The sequence below is a fragment of the Saccoglossus kowalevskii genome, chromosome 10 (assembly GCF_978046115.1).
Source record: "Saccoglossus kowalevskii chromosome 10, keSacKowa6.1, whole genome shotgun sequence".
Lineage (NCBI taxonomy): Eukaryota > Metazoa > Hemichordata > Enteropneusta > Harrimaniidae > Saccoglossus > Saccoglossus kowalevskii.
The window spans coordinates 14,340,042-14,352,180 of record NC_140650.1 but is presented as its reverse complement, the minus strand read 5'-3'; the positions used below and the strand labels follow the sequence as shown (position 1 = coordinate 14,352,180).

Here is a 12,139-nt window from a genome sequence, read left to right as displayed (position 1 = left end):
ATATTCTGAGTGAATTGCAAACGATATTCTGCCCTCTAAATTGCTGACACTGTGGTTGTTTTCAATTACAGAATACAAAAATACAGATTACCATGTCATTGTTGTGTTTCTTCTCCGTGTGAAATGAGGCATGAAATTTGAAAACTTAGCGTGCTTTAAGCTTCTTATAAAGCCTATATTTCCTGTTATTTATTAGACAAGAAAACATGTCAGAGTGTTGATCCCGCAGTTTGTCCAACACTCATTATCTCAAGCTCGCAGTGAAAAACTCACAATTAAGTTTTTTCAACTTCTATAAAGGAGGATAAAAAGGCAAATCCTGTCAATTATACTGAACAATTCATTCTCTGTACGTATTGTTGAAGAGGAAAATAAAAAGATCACTGGTATCTTTCACCCTGCCAACTTTTTCCCAGGTTGGAAAAAATTTTTAGGCTAAAGCACCACACAATTCTCTACTCGGTGCTGTTTGAATAATTTAAATATAGCTCAAGTTTCCAACTCTTTTAAGGTTTTTTTTTTTGCTCTTCTTTTTTGTGTGTAAATTTTAACCAGGTTTCTAATCAAACTAAATACAAGTTACTACTGCTTGTAGGTGTTCTTGAACAAATCATTAGCAGGTTTCAAGAAACAAATACTACAACAACGGCCATGAAAGAATGATGTCAACAAATTATCTTCAACACAAACAATGAAATGTAAGAAAACATGAGGTATTTTCAAACAAAGCCAGTGGCTCGGTGATAATCATTGCTAACGAGAGCCAAGCCATTACCACAAAAATGTCTATTCTGATAAAGTCTTAGTTTAGAATTCCAGTCGAAAAAGCTCTAGAATTAACAGGCCACTAATACGCAAAATTAAACAGTGCAGTTTATATGTGGTATCAGTATTTTAAGTGCCTGAGGCGACGGAATACCAAAGTACATGCAATATAAAGTATGACCCACGCAAACGACCCAATTGTTTAATTGACCCCCAAGACTGAAAGAACAATGATACTGACAAGATATAAAAAAAAAATATACAAGGACTTACTTGATTCCAAACTTCATAAGACATTTATCGCGGCATCTTCCATTTTTCCAATTTAAAGCAATCCGGCACCGCTCCTTGATCGAAAGATTTCCAATTCTAAAAACAGCAAAGTAGAAATCAGATTGATTATTATCATTACAATATTTTGCTTGTTTAACTTTTCTGCATCACAAAACATTCATAAATCCTGTTAAAACAAACAGATGACTTACAGAGTAATCAGAAAAGTATTAAGGTGGGCTGGATTGAAAACCAAATTTCTCTGAATATCTCATCCTCAGTTCCCAAAAGTTCCCAATTCTTTTTTTATATCACAGTTCTTGGAAATACATATCACATTTCTTGGACCTTGAAGAGACTCAACACAGTATTTATGACTTGATTGGTCATTAAACAATCAAATGACTAATTTTTAACATATCGGTAGTACTGATGAATGAGTTACTGTAAATATACTTATTTATTCACTATTTCTAAATTTTTACGGATAAATGAAATTTTCTAATTTAGAATCAAAAACAAATAAAACATATCATTTTATTTGAAGTAAATCTCTGTGAAGAAAAAAATGCTTACATATGTAGAGATCTGCAATGATGATACCCAGGTAATGTTATGATAACTACAAAACTAGAGTGGGGGTGGTGTGACTCGTATTTCATTTATTTTCATAACCTGCTATAGGGAGTGTTTATTGAAATTTGCGAGCAAAGTTTAATGTTTATTGAAAAATTGTACAAGAACTGGGTTAAAATAACATAAAACACTGCAAAACATCTGTATTCATGCCCTTAGGGGGGAAAGAGCATACTGAGAGCTAACATCAAAAGAAAAATAAATTAAATCATAGTGATATGCAATTTTAATTCCTGTCTGTACATTTTGAGGATTCATAGAATTAGGGATGATTTAATTCAAGGGTTTTTTAACTGTGAGTTCTCTTTGATAATTTGAAATAATTGACGTGTTTCAATCAAACTTCAAACAGAATCAAACTGAAAATCAAAGAAAGTTTACAAAAAAGAGGTATGTGAAGTAGATATAGCATAAATTTGTATATTTAAAATTAATTAAGAATTTAAGGTTAGCTTTTGAACACATCACCAATGAAAAGACAATGTAATATATAAGAAGCTTGACTTTTTGAGATGCACATTGTGAAAGCATCATTACCGGTATATAGTACGAACTGAAAACAAAAAATATTAAAGTAAATTTGATATGATACATTTGATTGTAAATCTGTAGTTTGTAGTCTGTGAATTATCCAGGAGTCTGAATTTAATTTAAATTTGATGCGGTTATCAAGATAATGAGAACTTTATGCAAATTAGGTGATTAATATACATTGATTCCAACTATAAAGCTAATCACGCCAGAGCACCTATGTACCAAGTTTCATACATGTACATGTACTTCAAATATTTGTGGAGCAACTAAAAATTGGCTAATTTTAATTCAAGCAGCTGAATGACTATTTGGGACTATTTTTATGTTTAGACTCAGCCAAAAAGCTGTGTTTCTCTTGACCTATGACCTCTTTTGCTGCATTTATGGGTTACAATGACCTTAAACGATAATGCTACCTTGTTATATATATTTATGAAATTATTATTAGGACACATGTCATTAAGTTTTTGTTATTATTTTCACCAGCACAAAATATATTTCTAAAGAAGAACTGTCTGAAAAAATGACGAAATAGACATTTTTTTAAACAAAGGAGTTCATGTTAAAGCATTATTTCACAAAATAATAAATACTGTTGAATACTTTATTTTCGCTTCAAATCAATTTTTGTTATTTTCGCTGAAGGAATAATTCAGTGAAAATAAAATCCAGTGAAAATACCTTTTTTTCCTTCATTTTAAATTAAACTTGTCAAAAATCAGTGAAAATAAATTCCATACAAAACATCAAAAAAAGTCTTTTCAGCGAAAATTAATTTCAGCTAAAATAAAGTATTTTACAGTAGTATTCACCAGAATTTCCTAGTAATTCTTGACAAGCACAATTACACATCTTGTTATAACAAACAATTCTTTCATCACTTTGTAAATGAACAAAATTTTGAGACATAATGAAATCATTTTACAATGAAACCAATGATAAAGTAGTTTAATGACCATATATATTTTTATATTTGGGTTTTGTGATTAACAACAGCATAAAAAGAAAAATACTGTAAAAATCAAGAAAATCATTTTTTTTAACCGACAAGTCAAAGCATAAACTGTATGAAAGGCCAAAACAATTCAACATTATACTGGCAAACCGTTCTTTGAAAAGAATCTGAAAAACAGTTCAGACTGATTTTACTACACGTGTCCAAGCGAAAATATGGTGGTGCGTCTACGAAAAACAGGTCGAATAGACACTTAACCTAATAACATAACTACACGTTTTCTTTACTGACGTACAAGGCAACTATTTTTATTGCCCTGGTCAAGAAATCAATGAAATATTACAAACTTGTTAAGTTATCAAAAGTTTTGTGATTGATGATGTCTAAGAAAACTGACATGTGTCAATCAAAACATTAACGAACAGTTGATTTGTAGCTGCTGGTGTATTACAACTTACTATAAATGACACCTGTTATTAAAATATGTTGTACACCAGCTACAGATACAACACAAGTAATGCGTTACCATAGTGGACCAACTTTAATTTTCAACTTTGCTCGCATTTCCACATGATTAAATTCATCCATCAATAATTCTTGAAATGTTAAAATCATAAAATAATCTACATTAATTTTTCCATATTTTTACAAAATGTTGATGAAGACTGATAGCTGATGGGAAATTAAGTTCATCTGGTAAAAACTATTGAAGAATTAAATTATAGAAAATATACAAATGTGCAAAATGTTGCATCCACCATTTTGGTGGAAAATATTCACTGAAATTTGAGAATTGAAGTTATCATCACAAAATGAACAAATCTGAGAAAGATCCACCCAAAGTACATTGTATATTGAATAGGAATGAATTTTCTAAAGGCTTATAAAGTGATATAATATAGCATATTCTGAATACTGCAAAGTATTACTAGGATTAACGCAATAATATATTCAGTTTATTTGTTTCCTCAATCTGAGACTAAATCTAGAATCTGAAATCCAAGACTAACTTTGTGTTCATCAAAATGGCAGCTTGAATGATCTAACAAACTTATTATAGGTAAACCGTTGTTGGGGACTGCTCATTAGTTGCTTTTTTCATCTTCTTTCTGGATTCTAAAGATGCAAGTAATCAGTTACGTGTACTTTTTTTGATTACCTTGATTCAATTTACATGTACACTTCATCAAGTATTTTTTACAAGACGCCATTAACTCCTGTTCAAGAAATGTTACAACAATGATAATGACAGCACGATTTTCAAATAAGATTACTACTTTGTGTTGGGCAATGTAGTAATGCACCATTAGCTAATTCACCAACAAAATGTTTATAGACTGAATTTTCACATAACATGAACACTGTGATGAATAAAAAGAGCATGCCTTCACTTTTTTTTAACCTTTTCACCACCAGACTTTTTCACCAAAATTTTTCTGCACTTTTTTCGTAAATATTTTTTGGAAATGAACCCTAATTTTGAAGCCAACAGAAAAATTTGAATCGATTTTCAGTTTTTACATAAAAAATTCACTTTGTTTTTCCCAATATACTAAAAGAAAGTGCAGACTATAAACCGGACTATTTTGTGAATTTGTGATGAAAAGAGGGAACTGGTGGTGAAAAGGTTAAGCAACAGTAAACCAGTGAACATTATTATCCTAATTTCATAAAACTATAACAAAAATCTGATTTAATGAAGAAATTATTACACAATAACTTCAAAATAACATATGTCATCAAAATTGAAGTATAGAAGTCATCACATGTGCAAGTTTTTCACACTATGCTTTTCTAGTTACAAGCACAAATACAATATAAGATCTGGCCACAATGTGCACTAAATACTGACTTTGAGTATACTTGACGCTACCGATACTAGTAGTTACACCTTGGTATTTTATCAACACAACAAAGACATTATCTCTGTTATATTAATATGGTGAAACATGTGTATGTACGATGCAAATACAATCGCCATTTAAGTTCAGACTGAAATGATTTTTGAGTAACCACCAAAAAAACGTTGACAAGTAACAATCCAGACGACATGGACAAGGACAGACATATTTCATTCTGAAACAGCATTCCTTTAATTTCCAATACGAATATGCAAGGCCAAAATAAAAATGGTGATATCTTGTGAAAGAGATATATACCATATTTGTGTACACGTATGTGCTTATGATAGTTTTGTCTTCTGTCAAAACAAGTTAAATATGTAAAATACTAAATTTTCACTATTTATTTTCGATATTTTCGCTGAATAAATGCAACTGTTGGTTTACATGCACTTCTACCAGAGATGCATTAGAATTAGAAATACACTTCTACCAGAGATGCATTAGAATTAGAAATACACTTCTACCAGAGATGCATTAGAATTAGAAATACACTTCTATTAGGTATGCACTTCAATAAATTGGAGTGTATTCCATATTTTGGACAACTAAAAACATATCATTCAGACTTGTGATGACTATTGCATTTATAACAATTTGTAGCACTGATCAACAGTTGGGTGGCACAGATGGCTGACCATGTTTGGCAAAGATCTGGTACTCAACATATTTGAAATTCCATTCGAATTTACCGGATCTAACAACTCAAGCATTTATTTGAGTTGATGATGCATGTATTGTGTCGGAACTGATCTTTAGTCCTTTCCAATTGATAATAATACAGATATTAATCAAAGATCTGTCTATCATGCTACAAATGTCACCCACTGGTACACCTCATGTACCTAGGTATTCATTTACTGACAAGGTGGACATTACACACGCGACAACATCGCCTAATTCAGTCAGTACCCATTCCATGCAATGACAAGGCCAGCAAAAGTAAAATCAGTCCATATATGGGAAATAAAATTATCAAAAAAAAAACTGTACCGGTACATACAAATTTGCAAAATGTTGCACCAAAATTCCACAGAAAAATTGTCATGTATAAAGTTACATGTAGTTAGTCAATATAAAATAACTTAAATAACACCTGCAGTTATTTCCTGATCTATTTCCTGGTTCCGCATAGACTAAACTACTATTCAGAAATACAGCCCTGAAGACAAGCATAACTAGTCATTGAGCCTTGGGTAAGACTACTTTTAAACTTTGAACCCTGATAATGGTATCTCAACTTACATTTACAATAATGCCATACTACAAGCAAGTGCTGACATAATAGTGATACAAGGAGTCATACCTCAATACACATGGATGGCAGGAAGACCAACAACTCAAGATATATTCAGGTGTACTATTGAAAACATCTGGTTATCACTGTTTTTTACCCCCTTTACATATTATCCACTCCTGGTTTGAATAAACATGCACTAGATACAAAATTTAAGATTATACAGTACAGTAACTTAGTAAGACTCAAATAAACTAAAAAAAATAATATTTTGTCTTGTCAGAATTGAAAATTATACTTATTAACTAGACTTCAACGGATAAATTAGAGATTTATTTTGTCTAATTTACCGGTAATTTTCAATATTACAAACTTGAATCGAGATGATATGGCAGCATTATGCTGCACATTTGAAAGCCAGACGAAATGTGGCCAAAAATAGTTGACTTACCTGGTACATGAATATGGTCCCGATAAAATACAACATCTAAGCAGCATGAAATTGTGATGACATGATTATGTCATAATTAAATGATAAATAGGGCCAAGTAGCAAAATATGTGTAAATTTGAAAAAGCATTACAATTTTTTTTATTTTTGTGAATGTAAGGTTCCATCAAATAAATAACAGCAATATCCAATAAAAATCAAGGTTACCTGAATTTGTTTCCATAGAAACAATATCTTTACAAATTTGTCTATAGTGTAAAACCCTACTTTGGCGGATTGGAAAATCGGTTAAATTAATGTGTGAACATTGGAGGTTCACAATTGAAAAATTTTTTTAAAAAAACTCTTGTTTCAAATGTGTGTTAGCCATGACCAACACTAAACCAATGCAATTCATTGATCCCCATCCAATTGATCCAATCAATTTTGTGAAAATAAATTTCATGGAAAAATAAAACATTCTACATTAAAAAAAAAAATTAAAAATCAATTTAAACAGGAAATAATTTCACCATACAGTGAAAAACAAATAAAACTACGAACACCATTTTGCTAATATTCAACATGACCCACATTCTTTTCTAGCGGTGAACCCGCAGGTCGGATGATAAACTCTTGACCTTTGCATCCTAGCCAGGTATTTAATCAAGGAAATATGATTTGTGTCACCCAAGTGTTTTCTATACGTGTACATGTTTTTGTTCATATCACTGTGATTTTTCTGTATCAAAATCAATAAATAATCACTGCTGTCAAACAGGAACAGAAAAAAAAAAACATTCCACTTATCAAACAGGTGAAAACAGCAACATTTCAGATGGATTTTGGAATACAATAAAGTGTTAAACCATTTGCGGGCCAAAGTCGACTATTGTCGCCCATTATAAAATTAGTCTGCATCATTTTTCTCCATATTTTTCAAAAATTTTGATAACAATTAGAACTGATGATCATTTGGTACAGTATTTTGGTATAGCACTCAAATTATAAATGCATGTCAAGTATTCAGCTTAGCAAAGTCAAGACCTGATTGGTGCCAACTATATTATACAGTAGTTGAACAAATTTTATTACTGTAAAATACTTTATTTTCGCTTGGAATTAATTTTCGCTATTTTTGCTGAAGGAATGATTCAGTAAAAATAAAATCCAGTGAATATATACCTATTTTCCTATATTTTACATTCAAAAAATCAGTGAAAATAAATTCCATACAAAACACTCAAATTTATTCCAGCTAAAATAAAGTATTTTATAGTATTTCCAAGATCAGTTACACAACTGTTTTTAAATGCAGTAGTCATTGAACAAGCATGTTGACAAATCCTTAGGTTATGGTAGCAATAACCATCAATGGCTGCCATTTTGCTTGCAAATTGTATGGCAATCCAAGGTGGCAAATAGCGTACTATGACACAGGACATACAAAGACTCCAAAACTACTGTAATGTACATATCATTTCTAATTTATCAGTATTTGTCACACCAAATGGTCACATGACAAATTCGAAATGGGTAAATCATGTTTTTTTCGTAACTATCTTAAAAGCGTCAATCTTTTCCTCTTGGGGATGTTGTCAAATTGTTGGAGATGGCTAAAAAGGAAAGGTCAGAGGAGGGGTCAAAAGACTATTTTTATCTAGATAGTCAACATTAATAATTTGTTTTTGTGTTTTCATTCATCAAAAAAATTCTACTACTTTAGTAGGCATGATCCTACGTGACTCACATTTTTGGGTAAACTTTCCCAATTTGAGAACACTCCTTATATGATGTCACATTTGTTTATATTTTGCACTCATGCACTTGAGCAGTGACTGGTTGGAATGAACCAGTCATTCACACTGCTAGATATCTACACAATTTCAGGATTTCATGGTATTTCATGTAGACAAAATTCTGCGAAAGTCACAGACAATCACTGTGTTGCAGAACACCACAAAATGTTCCACTGCTACAAAATATCGCATATTTTCACTGACAATCAAATTTACAGTATACTGTAAAAAAACTAATATGAACCTCGGTTTATATTACAATGTGTCAATTTAAAAATTTGGGTCAAACACTCAAGTTTGAGGTGCGGTTTATATTATTACGTACGGTACATATTGCAATCACTAAAAATTAATGAGCGTGGTCATTTTTTCCCCACAATACATGCACAAAACAAACAATACACTGTATAATCTTTTCAATAGGAGTCACTCTAATTTAGGCGTCAAGGAAGAGTCAAAGGCCTTAATTTGGTTCTAAAATAGGTGTCACAAAATATTGAAAAATTACAGTAAATCAAAAAAACACATGATAAAAAAAATACTCAGTATATTTAATGGAATATGCATTTATTTTTTTAATTTTGTTGGTAACAAAAAGTATATTCTAATAGAAGTTTCAAATAAAAATAAACACAAATGTAATTGCTTAGTAGCAAATGATCATGGTACAGTAGCACAATCCGGTCATGTTGCATTTCACAAGTGAATAACTTACTTGTTTTCAAAGTGTTGCAATTGTTGATTATTACTCAGTAGTGATTATAATAACATACAAAAAATAATTTTGGTGAATTGTTATGAAATGCAAATAATATTAAACTTAGTTTCACCATAATCGAATGATTTTGGTCACATGTAAACGCTGGATGAGCTACGAAACAAACAATAAATAGCTGTGAATATTTTTTAGACATGTGGTCGAAACAATTGAATAGGATTAGGAGCAATGCCGTTTTGGACCAGCTGGTTGAAACAATGAAGTCAGTCACCGTCTTGTTGAATTGTTAGTACTTTTTATGTTTTCAATTTTTGTCAAGAAATCTTTAACCCTGAAGCCGGAATCGAGAGTGCAGTTGTATTAAGATTTTTATGCTATTTTTTATACATGTATCAAAGGTAAGAACACTAAATTTTCTATTTAATTATTCAAAAAGATTCACAAAAATTCAGACCATGCCCAAGCCTGTAAAATGGATGTGATTTCCAATTTTTTTTAGGAACATTAATTATGCAGATTTATTCTAAAAAGGGACAAAAGTTAAACCACCATTCCTGCTGATCTGCACTGGCTCGGAAGATGAATTCTGATTGGCTAAAAAAACAAAAGACTTGTGGCGTTGAATGCACGTTCATTCTCAGTAATGTTATGCAAATTAGAAATTCAAACTAGCTAATCATTTACAACCTTCCGAGCCAGTGCAGATTAGCCCCACCATTCACATAAAAGATGCTTTTTAACTTGCCATCCTAGATTGGTAATGTTTGATCAGTTTGACATCATGGCCCTGATGACCAGCAGCACACTGAATAAAACACTCATTCATGTCTTTTTTCTCAAGAAATTTAAAAAGCTGTATTTACTCTCATAATCTTCCGCACAGTTCATTCAAGTTACATCTTATCCCAAAGTAAGACAATCCAAAGCAAGTTGATCTTTCTATAATCTCAAATTTACTCAGATTTCAAGATTAGCAAAAAAATATATTGTTTTTTGCAAAAGAAAACACTATAAAATTCCGAATTACAAACACTGTTCTAATGTAAAATAATTACTAGTTACCCCATGATGAACTATAGGCTCTATAGGGCCTGTGGATAAATCAATAATAATTTTTTTTATAATATGTTGTTAATATCACTGATTTGAGATGCATTCACCACCTCATAAACATCATTTGATTCACATTTAAAATAAAATCTAGAATAGTGACAAGAATATTTATATTATATGGCCTCAAAAAGTTTTACTAGGCCATTTGCAATCAAACAAATCACTCAATAAAAGTAATGAAGTAGGAGTTCATATCCCAATTTGGGGTTGAGGAGTGGGAGTGGCACTTTCTGATACAGAGTAGGGCAACAAAAAATGCATTGTCCCCATTAGATGGAGACTTTCTTTGGAACGCAAGACAATTTAGGGTCAGAGTCAGACCCTAGATTTTAGGAGGTCATTTTGAAGTGTTTGAAAACAATTCAGTAAGGAGTTCTTGGCATACATGGGAAAATAAGAAAAAATCTCCTGATTGGGTGATATTATATCTTTTTTTCCACACAAACAAAAACAACACAATTTTTCTACACAAATCGAATATTGAGTGGGAGTCAAAAAAAAAAGACAAACTCGAGAGAAAGTCAGGGGCTCTTGTAGTCATTACTTTTAGGGGCGGTGCCGTGCAGTATAGCGAAAAATAACAAACATAAATATATTATATTGACAAGAACACGGACATGACATGCAGAGGTAACACCAAAAAACAGTACTGTATTTATTACCTTTGATTGAGATGCTCGTCTTTCCCAATGTTGACAAGATGACGTGATAACCTACGCCACACAATATCTTGCTGGCATAACCGATACAGCTTACGACAGACAAGAGTAACGCGTCCTAAACAAGCAATGTCGAAATACGATATAACCTCGAACAAAATGTCATCCGGCAAGTCTAACAGATAAAGCTTCATATTCAATCCGATCTTACAAACACGATCGGACTGCTGCGCAAAATTACAGAAATCAAAATAAGCGGACAGCTGCGAACTCTGTCGTCGACGACTTCCGCAAAACGAATTCATAAAATACCAATTGTTGAACTGATTATTCTCCGAAAACAGATGGCTGTCACACTTATAGTCATTTGTGCCTCGCTATATTTAAGTGTGACCACATTCAAGTCATTTTGAAAGACTCCAATGGGATTTCGCAAGATCTGGAACATTATAAAGAAATCTAAAAAGACGCCATTTTGTTTATGTCTGAAGTTCGGTTGTTAGTTACCTCTTCCCTCCAATCGCTCACAGAGAAAAAAAAAGTTTTTAAAAAAAGAGCGCCACCGCGCGGAAGTTTTAAAAACTTCGTGTCATGGTACGTGATACGGGTATTGTGAAATAGTATCAGCGTAACGTCGAGTGCTTATTTTTGTCTTACATGAATTAGATAAAATATACCGTCCTTAGATCAGTATGTGTATCTCCCCTTGTGTTGGGTATACATAACACGTAGTAACATAATCTGAACCAAAAGCAAACAAGGGCGTGGGTACTTGACAAACACCGGCAGCAAAAATTAAACTATAAACATTACACTGACCGTAAGAATTGGATGCTACACGGTTTTTGAGTTTTTAAAAGACCGCGTATATAGATTGCCCCCACCGACCAAGTAGAACCATGACCCGTATCTCATTCATGCTCATTGTATTGACATGCATACCACTGAACAGGGAGTTGTGTTTTACTCGGTATACGACCGCCGCATCTTGTGAACCTGTATTCATCTGATGTTTGTTTTTCGATGAATCGCGGACATAAAAGACGAAAGGCTGAGGATTTTCCCTTTTTATAGGCAAGGAGAAGCTTGGCGCCTTTTGGGTAATCGAAAACTCATTATA

The 12,139-nt window shown here is 32.2% G+C and overlaps 1 protein-coding gene across 1 annotated transcript in view; it reads right to left on the bottom strand.

Moving 5' to 3' along the window:
- Positions 1-11,531, bottom strand: part of LOC144356516 (F-box/WD repeat-containing protein 4-like) — a 68,856-nt gene extending 57,325 nt beyond the window's left edge. Inside the window, exons 1-2 of the mRNA XM_085504288.1 lie at positions 11,023-11,531; positions 1,039-1,134 (exon numbers count right to left, since the gene is read on the bottom strand). Of these exons, the coding sequence (XP_085360414.1) occupies positions 1,039-1,134; positions 11,023-11,324 (398 nt within the window). The 5' untranslated portion in view covers positions 11,325-11,531. The remainder of the gene's footprint in view (positions 1-1,038; positions 1,135-11,022) is intronic.
- Positions 11,532-12,139: the final 608 nt, after the last annotated feature.